The sequence below is a fragment of the Psittacula echo genome (assembly GCF_963264785.1).
Source record: "Psittacula echo genome assembly, chromosome: Z".
Classification (NCBI taxonomy): domain Eukaryota; kingdom Metazoa; phylum Chordata; class Aves; order Psittaciformes; family Psittacidae; genus Psittacula; species Psittacula echo.
The window spans coordinates 58105875-58133813 of NC_137742.1; the positions used below are offsets into that span (position 1 = coordinate 58105875).

The following is a 27939-nucleotide window of genomic DNA, read 5'->3' on the forward strand; positions in this document are numbered from 1 at the left end:
AAGTATAGAATGGTTGGCGAAGCTTCATTAAGCCAGTAACTCGTAAAGGGTAGCTAAAGAAATACCTTCGAAAAGGAATATTAAGAAAGGGTGACTCAGCTTCCAGCATGATAGAAGCTCATATAAAAAGGAAAGAAGGAAAGACACAGGATGGCAGAAGAGATGTTTAGCTTTCTTAGACTAGGCCATAGGAATCACAGCTGGAATTAAGGTTCTTCCTGTCTAACTAGAAAGCTATTAAACTCATGAATATCAGGTTTTGTTTTGCATTCTCATATTGCATCTCAAACAATATTGAAAATCTCATGGAAAAAAATGCTCAGCTGAAAACTGGGTCCAAAATGCAAGAAACCACAAAATGTGAATCTTCCCTGCGTTGCTGGACCCAACATTTCCTCAAAGTTTGCAGACCTTTCAGTAAATATGTTCTGAATTAAAATTTGTAAAAAAAGTAAAAGTTGTCACATGATTTCAGTTTTCATTTAAAAGTTCATTATAGATCTAATCCATGTGCTGTTCTGTAAGCAAAACTGTTGCTCTGGTGGCTGTGCATATGATAACTGATATGCTGTATACTCCTAAATCAAAGCATAGGTAACCAATTGAACACTCATGCATGTGGTGACATTCTACACTTCAATAATTATACCCAAGTAGAGGACCAAAAATAAACAAAAGAAGAAAGAGTTAGCACATACTAGAAGTATTTCATTTACTAGTTCTGCCCTGCTAGCTGCACATCAAGGATACCTTGTGCTGCAAAAAATGAGGTCCGCATGTTAGATAAAAGAAACTAGTGGCTGTAAGACAAGTTTCCTGACCCTAGTAATGGTGGTGCTGCTTAGGAGGTACCTGATGAGATGAACATGGTGGGTATCATCCTTCAGTTGCATCATCATGAATCGTCATCCAATCCAAGAGCCTATGGCAGGGGGGCTGGAACCGGATGATTCTTAAGGTCCCTTCCAACCCAAACCACTCTATGTTTATTTTTGCTGAACTCTGTATTTTTGTCTGGTTGTCTCTAGTTTGAAACTCAACATTTGCAATCAAGGAAAGGAAGGAGAAGAAAAAGTGAAGTGTTATTGAAAAGGAGGTGTTTATATAGTCTTAATACTCTTAATACTTGTTCTACCTCTGTCTTTCTCTTCCTCCCTTCCTTTCTCACAATTGTCGCAGATGTCTCTGGCTGCATGAGGCTCCTAGTGTGGGCCAAGAAGCTTTTGTTTGGTTTGCTTTTTAAAGTACAAGAACAGTCAGTCTGTTCTTCTTTCTGTGGCACATCATCAACATTACAAAGAACAGAAGGTGGACACTGAAGCCAATTTCTGCTTTTTGGCACAAAGCTTGTGGCTCCTATTTTGTTCTACAGAAGCTTTCTAGGGTGTTTCAGGTAATTATGAAAGTAAAGAACTGTTACAATTTTTACATAGTTATTCTAATACCTCACATTTAAAACCATAAACAGTAAAGTGGTATACTGTGTAGGAACATGAGCATACCAAAAATAACATCAGAAAATAATCAAACTAGTAAAAAGAACAGATGTGCTGCAGAAGAATCGTCTCTCATCATATTGAGAACTCTTTAAAAAAACCTTACTGTATTAAGTAAACATAGGCTAGTAGAATATCTGCGAGTTTAACCAATCAAAAGCTAAAAGTAGTCCAATTAAAATGTAAGTCCTGTCACTGTAAACTTGCCAAAAGTCCTTCGGCACATTATACATTGAAGAAAAGTTAAGATGCATTTTTAAGATTCCTTATGCTTTACAAATCCACAGCTGTGCTCAGCTGGGAAATGTTAAAAAAAAGGTTGGAATCTTTTTCAGAATAAAAGATTCCAAAACATGCTGGTTTTTCTTTAAAGAACATGTTGCCTTTTGTTTCTGTCTGTCTTGAAGAATACAATAGATGAGCAGCAGACATATTTCAAAGAACAAGCTTGAGTTACTTACATCAACTTCTTCCTGAAATATATGTATTCATCTTCAGTTATCTTCACATATGCACCAGATGGCTGCAATCATCAGCTTATTTGCAGTGTATTTAATACCAGCCCCTTTTATTAGAAGCACCTGCTGATGATGTCAAAATTAAACTTTCCTCTGCATTTGCAAAGTACAATTTAAAGAATGGTACTTTATCCTTCTTACAATTTAAAGAATGGTATTTTATCCTTCTTAGTGACACTCAAAAGCCATGCTCACCCCATCAGAAGATCCTTTCATGTAGAAACGGTAACTCTGAAACGATTGCTATCTTTAGGAATAGCTTAAAACAATATTAATTGATACAAGCTACAGATACAGGCAGAAATGCTGTGTTTAATTTGTTCAATAGCTTACTAGTGCATTGGAGGTGGAATAGGTTACTAAGGCACTTGAAGGGCAGGAAATTTACTTCAATTACAAAAGAAAAAATTACTATGAAAATATTATTTTGTCCAAAACAAATTAGAATTACAACTGAAAATAAGCAAAATAGAAGCAGATCTTCATTCAGAGTTAATTTAGCACATAAGGAAGCTGCACCCACTTACATAAAACAGAATTTTGATCTAGTGTGCTGGTGCTGACATTGACTTTAACTACATTCCTCTACTCATGCTGCACTGAAATCCCAATGAATTCCTGCTTACCTACTTACCTTAATACAAGACAAAGAAAAGATGCTCCAGAGACACTAGGAGAATTAAAGGTGATAATTGTTAGGAAGTATAACACCACCGGTCAACTTCCCAACACAAACACTGGGGTATCTCTGTTCCTGCCGTGGTGACAGACATGACTTTTACCTCATCATGTGCTTATCATGTCTGGATCCCTCAGTGTATCCTTATAATCCTCCCTGTACAGGCACACAGACATCACCGTCTCCATTAAACCTTCTCCTGAAGAAGTTCTTCAACTTCTAGTCACAAACCTGCCCGTGTCTGTTCTCTGAACAGAACTACCAAGTCTTACAATTTACATCAAGAGACTCTCTACATGTAATGAAAATGACATTTAAAAAAGCAGTATGGCCCTCACAAACAGTATACAACCATGGTCTATATATCCACTGCAGTTAGTTCAGGTTTCATGAGGAAAAGACTCAAGAGATCTGTTATCTGTAGAATATAAGTGAAAATGCACAAATACAAAAGGATGAACATAAATACTGTATTTTCTTTCTCATTGAGAAATACTTGATTTTAAGCACTCCTTTTGTCCAGCTCACGTAACAAATTTAAGAGTTCAGATACACTCTAACAATTTTGAAACTTCTGTCCTAGAGAAATCAACAGGGTTGGATAAAACCTGCATACCTTCTCTGAAAATAAAGAGTTGTATATTGTTGCTATTTCAACTGTAGACTTTGAATGCATGCTCATAACAGGACACATCCAAAAAGCAGTAACAACAACAAGCTCAGCAAGATGTGATAACAAGTTTCTGTTTAGTGACCCACAAGTCTTTTTCCTCTGTAGTAACTGAAAGTCAACATGAGAGAATTAAAGAACATTTAGTTTACTGTAAGTTTCTCTAAGGATTTATGCTGCAAAGGTCCACACATTTAGCCCCTGTCCAAACAGAAAAGTTTATGAAAGTTCAAAAAATGGTCAGCAAAATTCACAAAGGAAAAATTTACTAAGAGCATTTGAGTGCAAAACCACGTTACCTCAGAGTCAGTAAACTCTAGTGACAAAACTGTTGGTGAGCTGTGTTTTAGGCTCACACAGTTTTACTGTGTCAGAACATTTGCCTCTTTCCTGTGCATCTCTTTTGGCTACTGCTGGAGACAAGGTACAAGTTTGACTGCTAGAGCTATCCTATATGTTCAGTCAGATAAGAGTTTTCCAACAGCCTCAAATGTATTCTTATCCAGGTTCATAGCCATAATCCAAAACAGCTTTTCACTCCCACCTAGATTAGCCATGAATTCAGGTCACAGAGAGAAACCCAAGCACTAAGACATGAGACTCACCTGTACATTCATGTTGTAGTCCTTTCCCATAGTATCCTTTTTCACAGATGCATTCAAACTGGCCAGTGTGAGTGCCGCATTTACAGCTTGCCATAATGTCGCAGCAGTTTTCATTTGCCTCACAGAGATATGAACAGTGCGAGATATCTTCTTGGATATAGCTGCCAGAAGGCAGGTCTGAAACAATTTATTTATCAATTATTTATAATCAATTTATTAACAAAGAATCCAATCAAAAGTCCTCCCACAGCCTCACATTATGTCATTAGTGAAACGTTTCTTAATCATCTTAGGTGCCACCTCTAAGCACTAGCAATGGCAACATGAAGCAGAGTCTTACTATATTCAAAATGTAAAGAAAAAAAAATTGGTGTTTCTATTCTGGTAAAATGCTCACTGAAAGCCATGGTGCAAAGATCCTCAAACTTTCTCACCCAGCCTCGTTTTAGTCTAACACTGCCAGAATGCAGTCTTACTTCCAAAAGAAGCTGCTGAGACAGCTTCTCCCAGCTTTAGTCAATGCCACCTTTGGTACCAGAAAAGCATTTGGTCATGGCATGTATAACCAGTAGGCCGTTATTAAAAACCAAAACACTTTTCCTTGGCACATTCACATTAAACTTTACCTGGAACAAACAGAATGGCAGTAAAGCAACCTACTTATGTAAAAGTAGCATACTTTTAAAATTATTGTGGCAAATAAATGCTAATGGCTAGTCTGATGCATGTTCTAAGTCTCAATCAAGCAGCACTGGCTTTCAAACGAAGGTCTAGTCATGTGTTTCACTTGCTAATTTAAAATTACTCTAGTTTTCAGGAAGAACTTTTTTTTTAGAATACAGTAGTCTAAAAAAGGATAAAAGCATAGTCAAAACTCCTTTTCCACCCCTCGCTCTTTCCAGTTTTACTGAATGTATAAGGTCATAAACTGTACTTACCCTTATACAGAGAGATCTAAATTAGTTCTGAATAGGCTAGCTTCTGTTGCTCTGTAAAACACCAGGAGCTAGTAAGGCTACTCCTAACGTGCGTATTAGGTGCCTCTTTTTGACGACCATGTATCTGACTACAAGGTTAATCTATTCAAGTGAAAGTTACACTGGGCCAAGATTGTAGTCTGCTCTTTGTGGACAAAATGATTTGAATGGAAGTATGTATATACCAATGAGGAGAATTTGGCTCACATTTTGTTGATCGTGAGTTAGTCAAACATACAGTTTATCCTTTTACCTAAGGAATAAACCTTTACCTCTGCTAGAAAGTAAGAGGGGGAAGAAAAAAAAATCAACACTACATGAAATGTAATTACAAGACAGCCCTGGAGATCTTTCTATTCAGACCTCTCTGCTCTTTGTAGACTCCTGAGGTTAGTACATTAATACCTTCATGAAGAGCCCTGCGTGCCAGAGCTTCAAACTCAGTAAAACTGTGAAGAAGGTAACAGTGATCTTCTTTTGGATGGGATGCCATGTCATTCAGCTCTCGGATATTCCCCTGCCATATCCCAAAGGTGAAGATCTCCACCCCAAATTCACGCAACGATGCTGCAATTGGTCTTGGGTCTCCCCCATTGGAATATCCATCAGTAATGAGAAATATCACCTTTGTGGCATTTCCACGGGCATGCCGCAGTATTTGCTGGAACAGAAAATGAAATTGCACACCTCAGAAAGGGTTAGTGCCGGCTGACCTGCACACTACTTCCTGCATGAACTGGCTCTTTTTATTTGAATTATATGGCTACATCCAGTCCTTGCAAGACTACTTAGTATAACAAAGATCAACATTTGCAAGTAGAGCCTATAAACAGATATGGCTGGCCACTGTGACCATCTGAAGTGTGGCTCAGTCTGTACAATCACAGAAATCATGACATGATCTGAAACGAGACACTTTTCACACTGACTGATAAAGTGACTCATGCATCAGATAGCAATGACCCTGACCAATGCTTTAGCAACTTCCTTCAGACTGCAGTTTGAATAGCTAATACAGACATTGAAAATCTAGTGCAAGACTCAAAGTTCAGATGCTGCCAACTGTCTTAATGCCATGGGAGTGATGTGGATCCTTATCAGCTGCCTGTTTGGTCCATGTTGCTTTTACATTCAAGCATATGTATGCCATTTGGTTCCAGACTTGTTTGACCATTCAGGTAGGTGAACATCTCACGAAATCCCACCATGAAAATAAGCTGCAAATGGTGGCGCACCCCCTCTCATTATCATGGCTTTCAGTGTGTAATCTATGGACAAATCTTCTATAGCCTGTACATGGTAACTAAGAACAAAAATTATTTTATTAGGGATTATTTTGCTAGGAAAAAGAAGTTACAGATGTATTGGAAAATTTTAGAGACTGACAGATCTATTAGAAAATTCTGGGTGAAGAATTAGTCAAAACCATAAATACAAATGCTGGAAACAGCTCTCACACACAATAAAAACTTTTTACATGAGGAATTTATGAGTGGTTAAAATTTCCACTGTGACCGTCTGGCCACAGGCCTGCAAATTTTGTAGTTCCACAGGTTCCTTCCCATATTCCCTCTACCATTTCCTTTCTAAAAGTTAAAATCTATTGACTTTCTGCAAAAAAGAGAACAGTGGCTGTGTTCTCTTCCCACGTAAGGCAGATGGAAAAGAGTTATTTACCCAGTAACCCGACAAAAAATCTAATAGTGTATGAAGAGACAGAGAACATGCTATCGAACATGTACATATGTGTGCATGGATATGAAGGAAAAGGTACTGACATGGAAGAGATTCTGTCAGGAACAGCAGTCCTCGAAAAAGCATCTCAGGTACCTGAGGTGCCATGCAAAAATGCCTGATGAGGTTTCCTAAGCCTCTCTCTATGAACAGGCTTTAGAAACTGATGGTTAGTTATGCGATTAGTTATAAACAAGTTCCTACTCATTGCCAGGCTAGTAAACTCTAAATAAAAAGAAAAATATTTGGGTATATCTCCCATTAAACAAGTTTCAAAAGAGTGTCCATGCACAGGATGACTTGCTTTCCTAAAGGCACCTTCAGCCTGCCTCCTACAGTCAGCTACTGAATCTTTACTACCAGCATAGCTAACTGCATCTGGAAACTGGAAACTGCAGCTGGAACCTGGAAAAATAAGCAGTCCTCAAAAAGGTAATTTTATGCATAGAAAACAAACCCCAAAGCTTAACAACAATCATTAGCATCTCCTATGGCATCATGCATTCAAGAATTGAATGTCAAGTCAGAGACAGTAGTCATGAAGTTTAACCAGGTAATCACTTGAAGAAAGAGGAGAAGTGACTAAAAGAACACTCTGTTGTCTTTATTGTGTTTATTGTATTATTAAACTGCTTGCTCCTAAGAGATCAAAATCCTTCTATTTGTATCTCCCACTATGACAACTGCTTTTCTGTTGGTGATACATCTTTGTTTTTCTTTCATGTCTGAGATAACAAATATCACAATATGATCTAACATATTTTAATGTCATCTTACATTTTGATCCACTAAATTATAAAGCCCACTTCTGATTAATTGCTAAGCATAGTATTCTCCATCTATCCCCACAGAATTGTGCTCTTCTCCCTTCCAACAGTTTGCCAAGATCCTTTTAGCTTGCTTGTCATGGCCTCAAAAAACTGCCTGTGGTTCCCTTCACCCTGCTGCCATCTACAGATTTCATAAGGATCATTCGTTTCAATACTTCACACAAAACATCTGTGATTCAGTACTGCCCAAGTGAGGACATGCCCACAGATTCCCATCCACTTCATCCTTCCAATTTGACAGTGCTCCTGTGCTAATTACTCTCTGAACATGTCTGGTTTTGGACGACAAGCAAAGCACTGGCAAAAATGTGCTGTTAAGATGCTGTGAACGAGAAACCACCCTATGGAGTGACCATTCTCACAATTAGCCACAGTCCGTAAGAGCGTGAGTAAGTACGGGACCACTACCAATCTTGTCCTTGCCATAAAGCAGGGAATTGTGAAGGGGTACTTTCTCTTTCCTGTGTGAATTTACCCAAAAGTAATTTGCATGCCGACTTTCATCTTGGTAGCATGAAAATTACTACTGTGTTTATTTCAGTAACAGATTCTACCATGCTACAAATCAATACAACAGACCACATTTGACAGATGTTCAAACAATAATCCAAAAATCATGCTATTGTCTGATGAGTAGTAAACGTATTTAAGCCACCCTTTACAAACATTAATTTCAAAAACAGAGACAAACTGAGTTGAGTAGTTTTATTACAAAATCTTAAAGTAAGACTTATTGAGTAAGATTGTTCTGACTTCAGCTCAATCAAAAGCTTACAAGAGCGCAAAGATTCAGCAGAGATTTTACAGCCTTTCTCTGCGAGCCAGACCATATTTCAGGACAATTTGATTTTGATTTGGCAATTCACTGATTTCAGGTAGATACTAAACAAAAATAAGCATACACACCATAAATCCAAGAACAGACAATTGGCACCATGGTCTGAAAGACTGCCAAGCAATGTTTTGCTGTTGGGCTTGATTTTATTACTACTTGTATGCAAAACTCAAAGGGAGTGAAACCAAATTCTCTTGCAGACACAAATATCCTTTACAAAGCAAACCTATTTTTCCTCATGTTGCTTAAGTGGAAATCCAAAATAAAGTGAAAAACCACAATGAGTGGAAAACTCAAGTGAAAAGAATCAGGAAGATAAAGACACGGCAAAAGATAACATGAAGATAAATAGCAGGAAAAAAAGACAAATGGTTCAGTTGTAAATGCATCCTGAAAGGGATGCTCTAAGACAAGTACCATTGCAGGCAGAGAGTGTAGTGCTATTTATAATTAACAGATATAACTAATGTATTTAGCATTAACTGTGCTCTTTTAAAACAGAATGTAAGCAACTTATGCTTCTGTGTAACTTCTTAAGTATTCAGGCTGAAATGCTCCATTCAGGATGTTTGTCTTAAGCTGTTTCAGTGAAAATTCCTTTTATTTCAAAAAGCAAGATGAGGAAAAACATATGTTCCATCCCTACTTACTTGGTTTTGGCAACTGTAGCATCTCTGAGCTTTGCAGAAGGAACTTTCAAACTGCAAATCATATTTATAACAAAGGTGGAAAAATAGGCCCCTAATATACACAAGTTGTGGAACTTGTGTAACTGAGGAAGAAACCACAACTTGCACAGGATTGAGAGACGTAATGGAGATTGCCAGTGCAACTCTCTTAAGATCCCACCTATGTTCAGCTTGCTCTAGCAGAAGATGACTTCAACTCATAATGACGTTGTAACACATACAGAAGGCAGAACAAAGCTTAATTTTGGCATGCCGTGGCTTTGCAATTTCAGAAATATCCTTTCAGCACTCTTTCCCTCTGTGCACCGCACAAAGCTGCACGAACTGCTGATGAAGGTAGTGGACAGCTATCGTGGTTTAAACCCTGTTGTCAAGTTAGCCACGCAGTCCACTCTCCCCTGACCCTTTCTTCCCTCTGCCCCCCCGCTCCCAGAGGGACGGGGAGGAGAATGGAAAGAATGTAACTCCCATGGGTTGAGATAAGAACAGCCAGTAACTAAGGTATAACACAAACCACTACTACTACTACCAATAATAGTAATGATAAGGGAAATAACAAAGGAAGAGAATACAATACCACCTGTCGAAAACCAGCCCAACCAAGCAGTGAGCCGGCCCTTCTGGGTAACTCCCTGTTACATCCCGGGCGTGATGTGCTGTGGTATGGAATACCTCTTTGGCTAGTTTGGGCCAGGTGTCCTGTCTCTGCTTCCTCCCAGCTCCCCCTCCTCCCTGGCAAAGCATGAGACTCAGAAAGTCCTTGGTCAGACTGAACATTTGAGCAGTAACTAAAAACATCGGTGTTATCAGCGCTGTTCCCAGGCTGAAAGTCAAAACCACAGCACTGCACCAGCTACTAAGAAGGAGAAAAAATGACTGCTACTGTTGAACCCAGGACAACAGCATTACACATTTCGCTAGGTTTTTCAGCAAGTGATACTCATATTAGTCAGCAATCAAACTTCTATATTCCCCCTAAATTCAGGGACGTGTCTGCATGGCCAGTGAACAAACTTGAGCCCCAGTAGTCTAGCCATGACAACACCAATCTTAGAAAGGACTATTTAATTCTAATTAGTAATTTAGCAGGGATCTAAGAAAGTGTGGGCTTGATAATCAGGTAGTGAGGTGGATCAAGAACTGGTTGAAAAGAAGGCAGCAGAGAGTTGTGGTCAACGGGGCAGAATCTAGCTGGAGGTCTGTGACTAGTGGAGTCCCTCAGCAGTTGGTGCTGGGACCAGTGCTGTTTAATATTTTCATCAATGACCTGGATGAGGGAACTGAATGTACCCTCAGCAAGTTTGCTGATGACACTAAACTGGGAGGAGTGGCTGACACACCAGAAGGCTGTGTTGCCATTCAGTGAGACCTTGACAGGCTGGAGAGTTGGGCAGGGAGAAACTTGATGAAATTCAACAAGGGCAGGTGTAGAGTCTTGCATCTGGGGAAGAACAACCCCATGTACCAGTACAGGTTGGGGGCTGACCTGCTGGAAAGTAGTGAAGGGGAAAGGGAGCTGGGGGTCCTGGTGGATGGGAGGATGAACATGAGCCAGCAATGTGCCCTTGTGGCCGAGAAGGCCAATGGCATCCTAGGGTGCATTACAAATGGTGTGGTTAGTAGGTCAAGAGAGGTTCTCCTCCCCCTCTACTCTGCCTTGGTGAGGCCGCATCTGGAATATTGTGTCCAGTTCTGGGCCCCTCAGTTCAAGAAGGACAGGGAATCGCTTGAAAGAGTCCAGCGCAGAGCCACAAAGATGATTAAGGGAGTGGAACATCTCCCTTATGAGGAGAGGCTGAGAGAGCTGGGTCTCTTTAGCTTGGAGAAGAGGAGACTGAGGGGTGACCTCATCAATGTTTACAAATATGTAAAGGGTGAGAGTCAGGATAATGGAGCTAGGTTTTTTCAGTGATGTCCAGTGATAGGACAAGGGGTAATGGGTGTAAACTGGAGCATAAGAGGTTCCATGTGAACATCAGGAAAAACTTCTTTACTGTGAGAATGACAGAGCACTGGAACAGGCTGCCCAGGGGGGTTGTGGAGTCTCCTACGTTGGAGATATTCAAGGCCCGGCTGGACAAGTTCCTGTGTGATGTACTCTAGGTTACCCTGCTCTTGCAGGGGGATTGGACCAGATGATCTTTTGAGGTCCCTTCCAACCCTTGGGATTCTGTGATTCTGTGATCTCTGCTTTACAAAACTAGACTGCCACCAATGCCCTCTGAAACTGCTGTATGAGTACAGAAACTCTCCATGTCTTTCTGTGCAACTGAGAAAGGTTCCCTGGAAATAGACCCTCAGGAACAGTAGCTTACCAAGCCCTCTTGAAAAATGCAGGTCATCAGAATAAGTGGGAAGCATCATAAAAAGACCATTTTTGAGTGGCAAATACCCTTAGCTACATGACCTTGAGATAAAGCAAGCAGCCAACAACTTTTCTGCCCTCTACATCTCAAAAGACAGACTCTCTGGGGCAGCACTTCTGTCACACACATGCACAAACTGAGTAACAGGTGAGAGTGCATGAAGATGCCCTCAGGCTACCTGAGGACTCAAATATTTGAGCACCAGTGGACCAAGTAGAGAAAAGACAGATGAACAGACAGGATTGCTATATATTGCCCCTAGGAATCAAAACAAAGCCACTGAACAGCTTGGCCCTCATATCTTGCAGCTGTTAACTCTAGACACAGAATCTCTGCTGTATAACAGCAAAGGAAAAGAATAAGGAAAGAAAGAATTCATTCAATATTTGAGAGGGGAAAAAGTAAGACACAAGTCTACTTTTAAATCACCTGTATATGCCTGGCGGTCCACTCAGTGTTTTGTTTCCTTCTGTGAAAGCACAGCGACATAAGGAACAGGAGACCATCCAGAGCTGCCAACAACCCAAGAAACAGCCTGCACTGCTCTGCCTCTTCTCTCCAGTATTTGTGTGGCCTTTCACATCATTTTTGTTTCCTTTAACCCCAATTCACATTCCTGTATTCCAAGACACAACTCTCCTTTCCTCTCCAGAAAGTCGTTTTGAATGCCATTGGTTTCCCAACAGAAATTTCACATATTTTAAAATGTCTCTTCACTTAACCCCTATGCTTATAAGCACAGAGATGGTTTCATGTATTTAACCAGTACCCATCAACTTCATGGACTGCATCTGCATAAAGATGAGGCTTTTTCATGACAAGGTTCTGCAGCCCTTTCATAAATTGTCAGGTTCTTTAATAAACAAAGCTTAAAAGCCTACTCAACAGTACTCAGAAGTTAGAGGGATCCTGAGGATCTGTTTCTTCAGTATGAATATCCACATCTGCTTCCAATTTTACCACCAAATGAAACTGAACACCAGCCATAACTCAAAATAAGGTGCTAAATGACTTGTTTAATTGAGAAAACAGCTCATTTGATCCCTACGGTAAAGTAATAATAAACGATAAGTACAAACAAAACAAAAAAATTCATGCTATTGATGATTGCAAAGAAATGCATGGGGCCACTAGAAACACCTTGTCTTTGACTGTTTTAGTACTCATTTTCTTGTCTACACTTCTCTCACAGGACTGATAGGTCAGTTTCAGTAATCCTTCCAGATCTTAAATAAAACATTCTTTTCACATTAGCAAAACCTTATTGCCATCTGTATTGTATTCAGTCTCTGTTTAGTGTGTACAAATACCTGGCAGGCTTGCCATTTTCTCTGTGCCAATAACAATCCTTAGAATTAAAAAATGAAGTCTTGTGCAACAAAAAAGTTGTCCTACAAAATCCTCTTCTAGAAATTCACTATGGTAAGGCAAAACAAAATCCTATCAGTACAGTCACAAAACCAGCTAAACATCTAACTTCTTGTGGTTTTAATACAGCATTTGTAATAGAAAATTAGGGGATGAGTACCATCCAAGCCCCAAGAATTCTTCAACCATTTGACAACCATAGCAATGATGTCGTCAAAGTTCTCTGTTACTGCCTCAATTACATGTTCTGTATCTAATCTGTAAACATTTGGTCTTGCGCCTGACCTCTGTCCTTACCCAGTGTTTTGCTTTTAAGGAAGATTTCTGCTATCTGGAACTGGCAATTAATACATTTGTCTAAAGGGAAATAAACTGTGATGCGTTAATCTATCTCACTTTACAAACTAAGCCTTAGATAATATGAGACAGAGCCAGGATTCTTGCCAGAAGAAACCTGCCTTGAAAGTTTAAAGTTGGAACCTAGCATTCGAAATAACGTTATTCAAGCATTCATCACAAAAATTACACTGCTCCTTGTATACCTTGTAGGGAATACACTACCTAAAGGCTACAAAGGGAATGTTATTTGTTATAGATCACTGCACCTCCAAAGTGAAACAGAAAGCCCTCCATTAAAGAGCCATTCAGCTCTGCTATAATAGTAGACCACTTAAGACTAAATTTGTTTTCACCCTAGGAATTACATAAAACCTACATGCCACAGAATGAGTAGAGGGTCAGGATCACCTCCCTTGACTTGCTGGTCACACTCCTTTTGACGCAGCCCAGGATACAGCTGGCTTTCTGGCCTGCGAGTGCACACTGCTGGCTCATGTTAACTTTCTCATCAACCAGCACCCCAAAGTCCTTCTCTGCAGGGCTGCTCTGAATCTCTTCTCTGCCCAACCGGTACCTGTGCCTGGGATTGCTCCGACCCAGGTGTAGGACCTTGCACTTGGCTTGGTTGAAGTTCATGAGGTTGGCACTGGCCCACCTCACATGATGTCAAGGTCCCTCTGGATGGCATTCCTTCCCTCCAGAGTATCAATCGAATCACACAGGTTGGTGTCATTGGCAAACTTGCTGAGGGTGCACTCAATCCCACTGTCCATGTCGCCAACAAAGATGTTGAACAAGATCCCAACACAGATCCCCGAGGGACACCACTTGTTACTGGTCTCCAGCCGGACATCGAGCCATTGAACACAACTCTTTGCGTGCGGCCATCCAGCCAGTTCTTTATCCACCGAGAGGTCCATCCATCAAATTGATGTCTCTCCAATTTAGAGACAAGGATGTCATGCGGGACAGTGTCAAATGCTTTGCACAAGTCCAGGTAGATGACGTCAACTGCTCTACTCTTGTCCATGAGTTCTGTAGCCCCTTCATAGAAGGCCACCAAATTGGTCAGGCAGGATTTCCCCTTACTGAGGCCATGCTGGCTGTCACCAACCACCTTGTTGTTTTCATATGCCTTAGCATGCCTTTCAGGAGAATGTGCTCCAAGATTTTGTCAGGCACAGAAGTGAGACTGACTGGTCTGTAGTTCCCTGGGTCTTCCATTTTCACCTTCTTGAAAAAGGGGGTTATATAGTTATATTACAGAATATAACTATATATAATATAATGTAATTACTATTAAACTTATACTAAAATGAATGAATTATATCTCATTAGAATCACAGAATCAACTAGGTTGGAAAAGACCTTTAAGATCAAGTCCAACCATTAACCCAGGACTGCCAAGACCATAATTGTCTAAATCATATTACCAAAGGCCTCATCTACATGATTTTTGAACAGTTTTTAAAAAGCCCTAACATCTAAAAAAAAAAAAACCAACCAACTAATGAGAAATGAGAAATTAATGAAAAATTAATGAAATTTATCATTGACAAGAGATTTTGAAATCCATTCTCAATTATGCAAAAACCACACAGAAAGTCAAAAAAGGATAAAAGAAATGAGAAACTAATGAGAAATTAATGTCTTAATTTCTCGTGGACAGCTTCAGAAGTGGATCTGCAAGTCACTCACAAACAGAAATTACTATGTAAATCCTTTTGCAAAGTTCCTTTGCTTTCTTCTTTCCTGCAGGTAAAAAATTCCAAATCTGACAGGAAATCTTGTGTAAATAAATATTGTGTAAAGAAAAAATAAATCAGTACTGGGATCAGCCATAGTTTTTGGTGGAGATGAGGCATCTTACCACTGAATCCTGAACAATCCTAAGGAAGCTGGTCATCTCACAAGACTAACACAAAGTTAGGGGATGACAAATACTGTTCCCCTTAATCATGATACAAATATTGTTACATAAAAGGCCTGACTATACCTCCTTTGCACTCCCTCTAAAACAGCAAAGCTCTGATTTCACAACCTTTTCTTTTGGTCACTGAACATTGCTATTTTCAGTGCCCTGCTCAAGTAAATCTTATCCTCTCTTCAGGTTTTGTGACCCCTTTCAGGAGAGCAACTAAGAAATATTCTACAGTTAGAGGTTTTGGTTTCCAATTGTTACCTTTCACCACTCTCTTCTACACTGTTACACAGCTTTAGAGAATCTGCTGTTACCTACATAGGTGAAATTAACTAATATAAAAGCTTTCCTTGACTACTCCCCTAGCAAGAACTGCACTTGTAATTCAGGAAAAACATGTATCTATAGAATCAATCTGGATATTTAAATAGTACTACATGTGATAGGCTGTGGAAGACAACAAGAAGTTAAAAAAAAAAAGTTATTTAAAATACACCTATTTCATGTTAGACTGGTATTACAATGATTTTCACTTCAGTTAAATAATGTACTAGCTCTACCAATTACATTCTCATGATTAATTTATTCAACAATTGGTGGGTAATCAAAATAATTTCCTTGATCTATGCATGTATCTTTTAATCTTTCCTATCATTCTCATCCCCTCTATCTTCAACCTTCATCTACTCCTTCACAGTGTCACCCTCTCAGCGTGTAATTATCTTCCACTTGTCTTTTATCCTTTTCTAATTTTCTGTATGTTTTTTGCCTAATTGATAATGAACTTCCCCATCTCTTGTCAATAACAAAGTGCAAGAATGCTAGTACGTTTTTGTGGTTTTTCTCAGCCACAACACTTACCTTCTAAGCATCTCTAAGTAGATGTTGTGAGCATCTGAGAGGATGCTCACTAGGTATGACCTGAGTAAGTCTCACAGCTGAGTCAAACATCCTCACTCTACAAATCAAAGCACAGAAGTATAAATGCCAGGCATGCTCATGGCCAGGAAAAATAGGGACATTTCATCTGAGGAAAGGCTGGCAGATCTTGTATTGTTCAACCTGACAAAAGGAGGCTTGAGGTCCTCTTATCCATGACATAAATACTTAATGGGGAGGGAAGTAAAGAAGACAGATCCAGATTCTTCTAATTAGTAGCATGAGGGAAGAGGTACAAACTGAAACACTGTAAATGCCAATTAAACAGAAGAAACAAGGGTGATCAACCACTGAAACTAGGTATCCTGGAGACGCTGTGCTATCTCCGTATCAACCACTGAACCTAGGTTTCCTGGAGATGCTGTGGTACCTCCATACCTGGAGATACTCATATCCCAACTGCACACAGTCCTCAGCAATCCGCTCTTGCAGGTCCACTTTGAGCAGGCGGTTGGACCAGATGGTCTCCAGAGGTGCCTTTCACTGGTTCTATATATTTGTGATGTGGGAGGCACATATTTGACTTCCACTTCTTAGTATTTATTATTAACCTAAACTTTTTGCCTCTTTCTGCAAATCAATCACCATAGATACTGCTTGTACTGCCTGTGCTACATTTCCAATTCTTTAAGTACTGTTGCACAGTTGAAAAGTGCCATTTCATGCATTTTGTATGTTTGAAAAATGAGTAAACCATTCTTACCTCAGAGAGCAAAGCTGTGCACTCCAAGTCTAAAAAAATCATCTTCACATTACACAAAGACTGTTTCTTCCCCTCACCATCAAGAAAAAAACCTAACACAACCCAAAACCATTGCCTTTGCAATGACAGGAGCTACTACACAGAATTTTGACCTACACATTTGTTTCACGCAAGTGCCAGGAATGTTGGATCTGATGGCTTGAAATTAGGTGGCATGAAGCTTTGAGCTCTAAACTAGACCAAACATAATGCACCTTATTTCCAGGAAACACCTAACATGCATATCTTTCAATTTATATATTTATACATATATTCATAATCTTCTGTTACTCTGAAGTCTTCTAAATAGGACATTAAAAGACAAGGTGTGCTATGTGCATAGCCATTTCCTCAGTTCTTAGTGCTGTATAACCTTTTAACAAGTTTATCAGCACTTTGAAAAGTTGCTGGAAGCCTCATATGCTGCTATGCTCTGTGTTGTGTTCAAAATATTTCTTGCTAATAGATCTCAGTTTGATTTCAAAAATTAAAAATTCTAGGTTTTTTTGTGTGTGATCAATTCCCACCATTAATACAACCAAGATGTTACTTGAGTTCTCTAGTACTGCTCTGGTCTTCTGCTAATCATAAAAAAAGGACTCAAAAATATTTTACTGAATACGCAATTAATCTTCATGCATTTTCAGACAGAGCACTCACACCACTATTTATTACTGCATCTGCCAAATATTTGTTTCTTTTGTGTTTGTTTTAAGCATTCATTACTTTAAAAAAGCAGGGAAAAAAGCTGAACAGAGTAATTAATTCCAGAAGGACAAACACAATTCATGACCTGGTCCATCTACTTCCAGCTCTCACTGCTCAATTGTCTTCTGAATATCTTCTTTTGCTCCAGGACTGCTAGAATTGAGCAACATGGGCACAGAGCTATCACTGATAAGAGCTGTTCTGGACCAGCTGGGTGGGGGGGAGCGTTTGGGAGAGAAACAGGACAGACAATTGGACTCACTGCTTCACTATTGAATGATTCAATTCAATTCAATTCTTCACTATGAGCATGGGCTCATCAGAGCTCCACAGCTCTGAATGTTAAACCTTTGATTCAAGGAAGTTCTTCATCTTCCTGCCTGAGGTTACCAGAAAGACCCTGAACCAGAGGGAACATCATAATAATAACAGGAATTTTTGTTTTGGACTGTGGTAACATCATAGAGAATTAAGTAGCTCAAAGACTTGAACACGGTCCTGGTCACCTGAAGAGCCAACTGCTGGTAAAGACAATGGTACTTTTAATTTCTGCACCTAGGACAGTAAGAAAATTCTGAGCATCACAAACATTCTGTCTTGCCTGTAAAATCTAACTTTCAAATTCCAGTAAAAAAGTGGAACTGGATGACGAAGCATAAAAATGTGTCAGAGAACACGCAAAATATAACACATATAGAATATTAATGCTGAAGTTCATGTCAGGAAATACTGCTAACTATGATGTGTTGTGCTGGAAAGTTCTTCCTTCTGCTGTCTAAAACCACATACATCTTTGAATTCTGTTGATCAAAATCACAGTAGTGCAACAAGTAATAAATATGCATCTCAAAAATTGAAGAACAAAAAAGAGAACTGTAACTTTAAGTTCTTTTGTGGGCTGATTTGCCATTCTTAGAGCCACCAAGTTGCATGAGCAAACTCCTTGGCCAGGAGTTGTGCAATAGTGTAAGTATGGTAAGTTGAATGCATTTGAGCCAGGTTTTAATAAGCCATAAACTCTGCATTAAAATATTGTACACCATTCCATCTGATAACAATTCTTTTTATACAACATTTTGCACTGCTGCTACTTATCCCTACTGCTAGTATGAACATATTGTTGGAGTATATTCAAGGTATAAAAACCGTGGTTTGGGAGGGCACACAGTCCAAAGTGTTAAAGAGTACTGACAAGTGACTTTTTCAAGCCATGAAAAACAATTCTTTAAAAAGCAATGAAGAACAGAACACTCACGAGCACATTCTGCCTTTCTTTGATTGGAGCTATCATGTTCATTGCTTTTAGGGATACTGGAGAAGGAAGAACATGGAGAATAAGGGAGAGGAAGCAGGTTTTTAACTCAGGGTCCAATGTCAGGCAGTGTATCTATATATCTGCAGCTTCCTACATACTCAACAGAGGGGGAAACACTGGAGTAAAGGGTTTCAGCACACCTAAATCAGAACTGCCTTATAGAGGCACTGCACATGGGGACAACCCTACCAGTGGTCTCTACTGGGATACACGCTTTCAGAATGAAGCTCTTCAGCCTGTGCCTGAAGCCAGCCTGTTGCTCTTTTGTACCTCACACTCATGAACTCAGTTTGTCCTATTGAACTGATAAGGCAGAAGGGTAGGTAGCAGTATCCTTCAGTGCTTCTTGCAAGACATGCATTCTAGCATTTAAAAACCAAATTATGCTTAAGTTAAACGGAAGATAATAAATGAGTAATCTGCTAAATACCAGACCTCCAAATCATACACTTCTGCTTAGACCAAAATGCAGGACAGAAGTTTTGGAGCACAAACAGATCAATTTCCAAAGAATAAGTTTTTAACCAAAGAAAACATTATCCCTGCTTACCCCAAGTATGATGCTACACAGAACATTTTCTGCCTGTTCTGGCCAAAAAGCCATATAAAAAATGAACTACTTAGTAACTTCTTAAAGTAGCCCCATTTCAGGCTAGGCCTAAAGACAATGAACAATGTGCAGATGTGTACCTTACCTCTGACCCTACTGTATTAGTCTTGTGAGCAAATCCTATGCAGGACTGCAATATGCAGGACAAGTACTTTTCACAAACACTACACTGATTGAAAGCGGTGATTTAGAGCTGACACTAACGATGGCTGACAGGAACTCCACTCTCAATTTGCTCTGTAATCACCAACTACCAGGTCTGTAATTTCAAAGGTGACCACAGAGGTAAACCAGGTTGACTTCAGCTTTTTTCACTGTAATCTCTAATACAAACTCCAAGGCCATATCAGAACTTAGAGAGGCCCACTGCTGTCAACTAGTCAGTTAACTCTAACTGACCTAAGCCATCACCAGATATTTAGAGCACAATGCCAGAGACAGGCCAGAATCTGCTGCTCTCTCATTACTAGCTGCTGATTTTGCAGAGGTCATAGGAATAAAAATCCATACACACATTCTGGATAAATAGACAACATACATGACTTTAAATGCTCATCTTGTCAATAACAAGATAGTACTTTCCTCAAAAAAAAGAATTTTAACAACTCATATGTTAAGAAAAGGATTTTCAATTTCTGTTGCTTCAACTATTTTTTGTTTTAATTTCAAAATGAGATTCTGAATCTGAAAATGCATTGAAATCAAAAGCCAATTATCCTAGGAGTAACAATGCTGCATCTTGTACTTTCTGGTTTTTTACATAAGGAAGAAACATAGCCACCATTATTTACTTAAACAAGCATTAAATAAGCATTAGAACCGTTTATCCTAAACTGATATGTGCTTACATTCTTTTGAGGGCCTTTTTTTTTTTTTCATGTTTGTTAACTGGATGACAACAGAACACTGAATTTGACATGCTGACTGGCCATTCCTCATGCTACCTAAAGATCAGATTAGATACAAAACCCAGATTGTTCATGAAAGGCATCACCTGATTGTGTAGGTGCCGTGACAGACCTCACACTTACATACATCACTGACTTCAGTGAAGATAAATTACAAAAGCAAAACGCCCAGCTTTTAAATGCAACAATAATTACCAAAACACAGAGCAAGTCTACTCAGCTACTGCTTTGCCAAGCTATTCAGAACAATGGATTTGTCTCTTTAAGGATGGCTGTACACCACCTCTGACTTCAGATCAACAGCAGTGCACACCTACAACTTCCAAGTTAGTTCCTAAAAGAAACACTTCCCATTTTACTTCCAATGGAAGACAGAAATAAGCCTGTCTTAGAAGCAAGGCTATGATTATTCTGTCAAGAGGCTGTCACAATAAGTAGTTCAAATAATTTCTGTTTTCATCTTTTCTAGCCACAACAATTAGTGCAGCTATAGGATGCTTAAACTGTCCATCAATAATGATGGCACATCAACGCTGGCACATATGTAACTGTGACTCTTGGGTGCTAAGACAAGAACACATCATTAAACTTCCACCACTGTATGACAATCCCTCTTCTCTATTTCACGATGGATCTGGCAATAAATGCACATCCCTCCCATGAGGCCCAGTTGGTGCTGTTCGTGGTGATTATCTCTCAGGATCAAGAGCTCCGATCCAGATGCCTACAGCAGAGAAATTCAGCACTTCACACTACTGAGCAGTTTGGGCTTTAGATGCTTTCATTAATCAACCAAGAGCAGAAACACTTGCTCAGACCTGTTTGTACTTTCTTCAGTTCTGCTTCAGTTCTTTCTCACTGTCACAACAGCTCTGCACCTTTCCGTAATGCAGTAAGCAATCTGCCTAACGTGAACTGCATGTAGTCTGTGCTGTCCCACCAACTCACTATGTGAGAAAAACATGAAGCCAAAGAGTTTTGAATGAGTGAGCTTAGTTCTTTTCCCCTTTCTTAGACTGCATTCATGTGCCTTAAAAGAAAGACATAAGCTCTTGCTAGCTCAAGTGTGTCAAGAAATCCCAAACAGGGTCACAAACCTGAACACTGATATCAGTTCAGCCTTCATCAACGTGTTATGAGTTGCCATCGTCTCTCGTAGTACATCCTTCATATTTCTGTGCACATCACAGAATTTGTCTTTAACCTGCTGGATAGGAATGCCACAGTGTGGGCCACGGGGCAAAGGTAAGCATGGAACGTTGTGGCAAAACACAGAAACTCTGCAATAAACCTCTCTGAGAAGCACCTCTGGAGAGGATGCACGACTGCAGTGCCATGGAGAACTCCCTTGCTTTTTGAAAGATGGCCATTACATGGATGTGCACCATCTTGTCAAATTGAGTAGCTCTGCTTCTAGCATGGTGCTAAATGAACGGCTTTGCTGCCACAGGTTCTGAGACAGTAACTGCTAAGTAAATCTTGCTCCTGTTCACTGATGTTCCCAGGTCAGCCACTGACTGGCCTGATGACCCTGCAGAATTCACTTATCTCTCTGCTGCTGTAATTTCCATAGAACTGTCACAGAGTTGAATTAATCACTTTGAGACCTAACAATGAAGAGTGCTGCATGACAACTGAAGTGTTGGGATTATTCTAACAATGCACTTTCCTTCATTTTCTGTTACTACAACACATAACTGATACTATTTTGTAGAGTTTGTCACGCTTTGCAGATACTTTTGGTTTTGGAAAAGAAGTAGAATCCTGGTTAAGAAGCAGAAAAAAAACCCCACATTAAAGTGTAATAAGGAAAAAAGAGACATTTCAGGAAAGTACAAGAAGAAATAAATACAGTTGTACCAAAAGACAGCTGAAAACAAACAACGGCAGTGTAAAAGTCCAGAGGGAACAACAACAATTTTGTTATTCCAATAGTAGTATTTTAAACTTAAACCAGTCATTTTCTAGTGTCTAGAAAGAAAAGTATTCCCTGGAGCTGTAACTTGTCTAACATGAAGATATACTGAACAAAGCCACAGTGCAGTGTCTTTAACCAAGCACCAGCAAACAGCCTGAAATTTAACTTTGTCATTCCATCTCAATTCTCCCCGCCACCATGCAAATATTCTTCTTCCCACATTCTTAAAGAGACCACAGTGTAAAATGGCAGTGATGCTGTTGTAGCCATAAGGTTTAACTGGGCTCATAAAACTTAAATTGTAGGTTTCTGAAGGGAATTTTTCTTTATTCCATTTCAAAGATATGATTAGTCAAGACTCCTTATCAAGAAAACAGACAGTATTTCTTGTGTTTTGTCTGTAATGGTTATTTTTAACTCCTATCATTAACTTTTTCACACAGCACCCCTGGGATGGATCGATATTAAAACCCGACTTCACAGTGGAACATCTAATACAGGGATGTCTTTTGCTAAAGCAGGTTTTCCATGGGTAGCTCTGAGCACATGAGACAATGGCCTTGCTTTTCCTTGCCAAATGTGAAGAAGCGAACAACCTTTGCCAATTTCATATGCCCAGCACTGACACACCTCTTGCAGTCTCACTCATCAACTCCAAGTGAGAGCACATAAGATGTTTCAAGAGACGTACACCCAATGCTCAGCTACAGGACACTACCAGAAATTAAACATAACAGAAATCTGCTTTGGGAATGCTCCTGAAGGCCAAATGGCAAGGGGCAGCCTGGTTCAGCCTCATAAAAAACCTTCCAGAGTAGACTGGCTGTTCACAAGCCATCTATTGCGAAACCTTCCCAGCATGCTCAAGTGCCAACACATGCCCAGGAGCTGTCGAGACCAAATTTGTGCCATGGGACGATATAACAACTTAACACTACAGATAATTGTGTTTCAGTTTCTGGAAACATTCCTGGACATGCTACTATTAATTGGTATAGTGCACAAAGCTTAAGGGCACCTTTGTCAGTCATCAGCAATTAAAATAGTCACCTGGCATCAGTATTTAGATGTGTCTGATTGCTGACAGCTATCAGGCACCCAAGTCCCGCTGCCAAGAAACAAGGCAGACATTTCAGATGCCAGACCTGACTCATACATATCACTTCTGAAATCGGGACATTGGCTCCATGCTCCTTTCAAAAGCGAATTTCACACATTTGTTTGCAAGGGCAGCAGAAAACATGAGAGCCGCAGGCGAAGATGGCACGGCAAGACAGTGACTAGCTGCTCTGACCAGACTATTCGACGTCCCACACCACACCACATCCCACCATACACCCCTTGACACTGACCACCCTCGCACGGCATGCAGAGCCACGCTCTCATCCCACACCTGCACGTCACACTGCGCACCAAGCCACCATGCCTCCCTACCCCACGCACCACTGCACCACATACCGTGCTGTGCCTCCCCTCACCGCTCAGAGCTGGGCACCGCGCACCCTGCACCTCACTGCACTGCACTACACCAGCAGCCCCTCACCTCACCCCTCGCCTCACACCTCACCGCTCCACCAGCTCCTCACCTCACCCCTCACCCAGCACACACCTCACTGCTCCACCAGCACCTCACCTCACCCAGCACACACCTCACTGCTCCACCAGCTCCTCACCTCACACCTCACCCAGCACACACCTCACTGCTCCACCAGCTCCTCACCTCACCCCTCACCCAGCACACACCTCACTGCTCCACCAGCACCTCACCTCACACCTCACCCAGCACACACCTCACTGCTCCACCAGCACCTCACCTCACACCTCACCCAGCACACACCTCACTGCTCCACCAGCACCTCACCTCACACCTCACCCAGCACACACCTCACTGCTCCACCAGCACCTCACCTCACCCAGCACACACCTCACCGCTCCATCAGCACCCGTAGCCTGACGCTTCCCCTCGCTCGCCCTCCCGCCCGCGGCGCGGGGCTCACCGCCGCCTGCTGGAAGGCTCCCTTGGTGTAGGTGCCGCCGCCGCGGTAGGCGATGGCGGGGATCTCGCGCCCCAGCAGGGCACACTTGTGCTGCTGCGGCCGCCGCCGCGAGATGTAGTCCACGCGGGGCACCACATTGCTGCGCGAGGAGAAGGTGACGATGGCGACGCGCGTGGCCGCGGGCACCACGGGGAAGTCGGAGAGCAGCTTCTTGACGAAGCGCAGCTCGCTGAGGAAGTTGGCCGGCCCCACGCTCGACGACTCGTCCACCAGGAACACCAGCTCCAGCCGCCCGCTGCGCGCCCGCAGCCGCCGCACCTGGCGCTTGAAGGCGCGGCCCAGCTTCTCCACTTTGCTCTCCGTCGTGTCGGGCAGCTGCGGCGCCGCCAGGGCGGGAGAGGCGAGGCTAGGGGCGCGGGAGAGGGCGCCTGCAGGGCCGCCCGGGCGGCCCTGCGGCGCGGACGGCAACGACAGCGACAGCCACCCCAAGCAGCACAGAGCCACAAGGGGCCACATCGCTGGGCGGCGGGCGCGGGGACACGCCGGCAGCAGCGGGAGCAGAGCAGCTAGTCGCCCTGTGACGCCCCACCTCCTCTCCGCTCTCCTCGGAGGGGCGGCCTATCTTCCGCCAGCCTCCGCAGGTACCCACGTCCTTTAATCCCCCCGCGGGCCTCCCCCAAGGCTGAGGCGCTGCCCCTCGCACGCCCCTCTCCCGGCTGCCCCCCCTCGGCCCCTCGCCTTTCGGTAACAAGTCCCCCTCCGCTCCTTCCCCGCCTCTCCGTCCCGCCCCAGCGGGTCCCGCACGGCTGGCGGGGCACAGCCCGTCCCCCGGGGGCGGAGGGGGGGAGTGGTGTGGCGGTCACTGGAAACGCTCTGAGCCGGAGCGGTGCCGGGCTCCGGATAAGGGGGAAAAGCAGGAAAACCCCTTCAAAAGCGAGGAGAGCCTTTTCCGCTCCCCCTCCGCGGAGCTGGAGCTGCGGCTCGCATGGACGGAGCGAGGGCTTGCGCTGACACGTGCTGCAGCGTTAGTCGTGGTGAATTCAGAGCTTTGTTTTGCGGGGAGGATGCGCTTTCGGCTGGGTGGTGTGCGCTGGTCCCGCGCCTGGCTCTGTCACGCTCTTCCTCTCTTGTTCAAGGGGACTCAGTTTATCAGCTTTGAAGATGTAGCAGTACCTCACTGATGTGCGGTCTCACTAAGCGATGGCGAGGTCTCTGGGTGCATGGGGTGAGTGTGCACAAGGAGCTGTGTGTGAAAGGCAGGGACAGCACCTGCATGCGTACATCTATATGGGTATGTACATGTAATCATCTATGCATGGATGTACCGACAGTGACAATAATCTTCTGTGCTTGTTATGAAGTATTCCTGATAGCCAAGTGTGAGATGGCAAGCCATTGTTTGGAAGGGTTCCCATGGTTTCTTGCTGTCTGTGGATCACGCTGGGAGAAATACTCCTGAAGAGACGTCCTGTCCAAATTCAGAACCCACTCTCTCTTCAACCAACCTCTGTAAAGATTTTATTCTCCAGACTGTTATGAAGCAATAGCTTGGGTTAATTTTACCACTGGTTTAGTGTTATACAGTTCTCAAGCTAATCAACTCCATTTCCAGGAGTAACTCAGAAAAACTCATTTGGGAATGTAAACCTGTTTATTGCAAGTTTTGCCTTTCATTGGCACTTTTACTTCCTTTCTTCATTTTCTAGTTCTCATCTCTGCTTTAGTTTACTTTTGTTGACATTTCACAGTGCCATGGAATACACAGGTACATTGGTGCATTTGCAAGTCAAACCCCACATTTATATTTAATTGAATTATTTACTCTTCGTTCACTGTGGTGTCATCTGATGGAAAATTGATCCAATACCACCCCTTTGACTTTCCAGCAGTATGCAAATTCCAGTGCAAATGACAAGAGACTAAGTGAAAGAAGATATTTAATTAGGGAAATGGTGCATTTAATATACGGTTCTAATGTGTTTTTACTTATATGTAGTAGTTTTAGTGCTTCATAAAAGTCTGTTTCTTAGGTATACATTTGCCACTTAGTGCTTGAAGAGAAGATAGCAATCAGACACAGAGGCATATGTGAAGAGTAGTTTTGGTACTGAAGGATGTGCAGCTAATGAGGGGAATCAGTTAAACAGTTTTATGTTCATACGACAGTGAAATAAGGCTACAGCATCCCTCCTGGGCTAATCTGCAGACTTTCTGTCTTGAAAAGGGTAACTGAAAGTTGCTACAGCCACCAAAATCTTCAGCAAGTTGATTTGTGCTGTTGGTCTTTGGAGGATTAAACAAATGATGCTGCAATTGCGTTGACTGTGATCTTAGTCACACCAGTAGCATACCTCAGAGTGCTCTTCGACTGCCTTCTATTAGGCTAGAGATCATGTCAGGTTTTGCACAGACCAGAATGAAAGAGTGGCAAACTATATACAAGAAGAAGAGGTGGAAGTGGGAGAAATGTCTGGTTTCTGCAAGGCACTCCTAAGTGAGGTGGATCATTGCAGGTACATTGTGCTGTGTTACTCCTTAGTGTTGAGGTAATTGAAAGTATTTTTCTGTTGGTTTATTTTATTTGAAAGCTACTGTCAGTTCCTTGGTTGCCCCATATTTTCCTTAGACCAGATTTAGATTTATAAATGCCACACATTTTAGGACTCGGAAGCAAAGGAAAGGAGGGTGAACTGAAAGCATTTTTATCAAAGGAAGAACAATTCATGTCAATAGCCAGTTTTCATAGGCACCTCCTGCATTAGAATCATAGAATAGTTAGGGTTGGAAAGGACCTTAAGATCATAAAGTTCCAACCCCCCTGCCATGGGCAGTGACACCCCACACTAAACCATGTCACCCAAGGCCTCATCCAACCTGGCCTTGAACACCTCCAGGGATGGAGCATTCACAGCCTCCCTGAGCAACCCATTCCAGTGCCTCACCACCCTCTCAGTAAAGAACTTCTTCGTTATATCCAATCTGAACTTCCCCTGTTTAAGTTTTAACCCGTTACTCCTTGTCCTGTCACTACAGTCCCTAATGAAGGGTCCCTCCTCAGCATCCGTATAGCCATCTTTCAGATACTGGAAGGCTGCTATGAGGACTCCGCGCAGCCTTCTCTTCTCCAGACTGAACAGCCCCAACTTTCTCAGCCTGTCTCCATACGGGAGGTGCTCCACCCCCCTGATCATCCTTGTGGCTCTCCTCTGGACTTGTTCCAACAGTTCCATGTCCTTTTTATGTTGAGGACACCAGAACTGCACACAATACTCCAAGTGAGGTCTTATGAGAGCCGAGTAGAGGGGCAGGATCACCTCCTTCGACCTGCTGATCACGCTCCTTTTGATGCAGCCCAGGATACGGTTGGCTTTCTGGGCTGTGAGCTCGCACTGAAGCTGCCTCATGTTAAGTTTCTCATTAACCAACATCCCCAAGTCCTTCTCCGCAGGGCTGCTCTGAGTCTCTTCTCTGCCCAACCTGTAGCTGTGCCTGGGATTGCTCCAACCCAGGTGTCGGACCTTGCACTTGGCATGGTTAAACTTCATAAGGTTGGCATCAGCCCACCTCACAAGTGTGTCAAGGTCCCTCTGGATGGCATTCCTTACCTCCAAAAAAAGGGGCCAGTGTGGGGAACCACAATCAGGTATGTTTGTGAGAACACAGCAATTAATTTCAGTCTTGGCAATTTAGAATTGAGAATGTAAAAAAATAACGGGGCAATTATAATTTTTTCATTGATACATGTGCAATTTTTGAAAATGTGTGTTTTCCTGTG

At 42.0% G+C, this 27939-nt stretch overlaps 1 protein-coding gene across 1 annotated transcript in view; it reads right to left on the reverse strand.

Moving 5' to 3' along the window:
- SVEP1 (sushi, von Willebrand factor type A, EGF and pentraxin domain containing 1) overlaps window positions 1-24680 on the reverse strand; it is a gene marked incomplete at both ends in the record, with an annotated part of 127835 nt that extends 103155 nt beyond the window's left edge. The window contains 3 exons of the mRNA XM_080637373.1: window positions 3969-4145; window positions 5351-5606; window positions 24165-24680. Of these exons, the coding sequence (XP_080493499.1) occupies window positions 3969-4145; window positions 5351-5606; window positions 24165-24680 (949 nt within the window). The remainder of the gene's footprint in view (window positions 1-3968; window positions 4146-5350; window positions 5607-24164) is intronic.
- Window positions 24681-27939: the final 3259 nt, after the last annotated feature.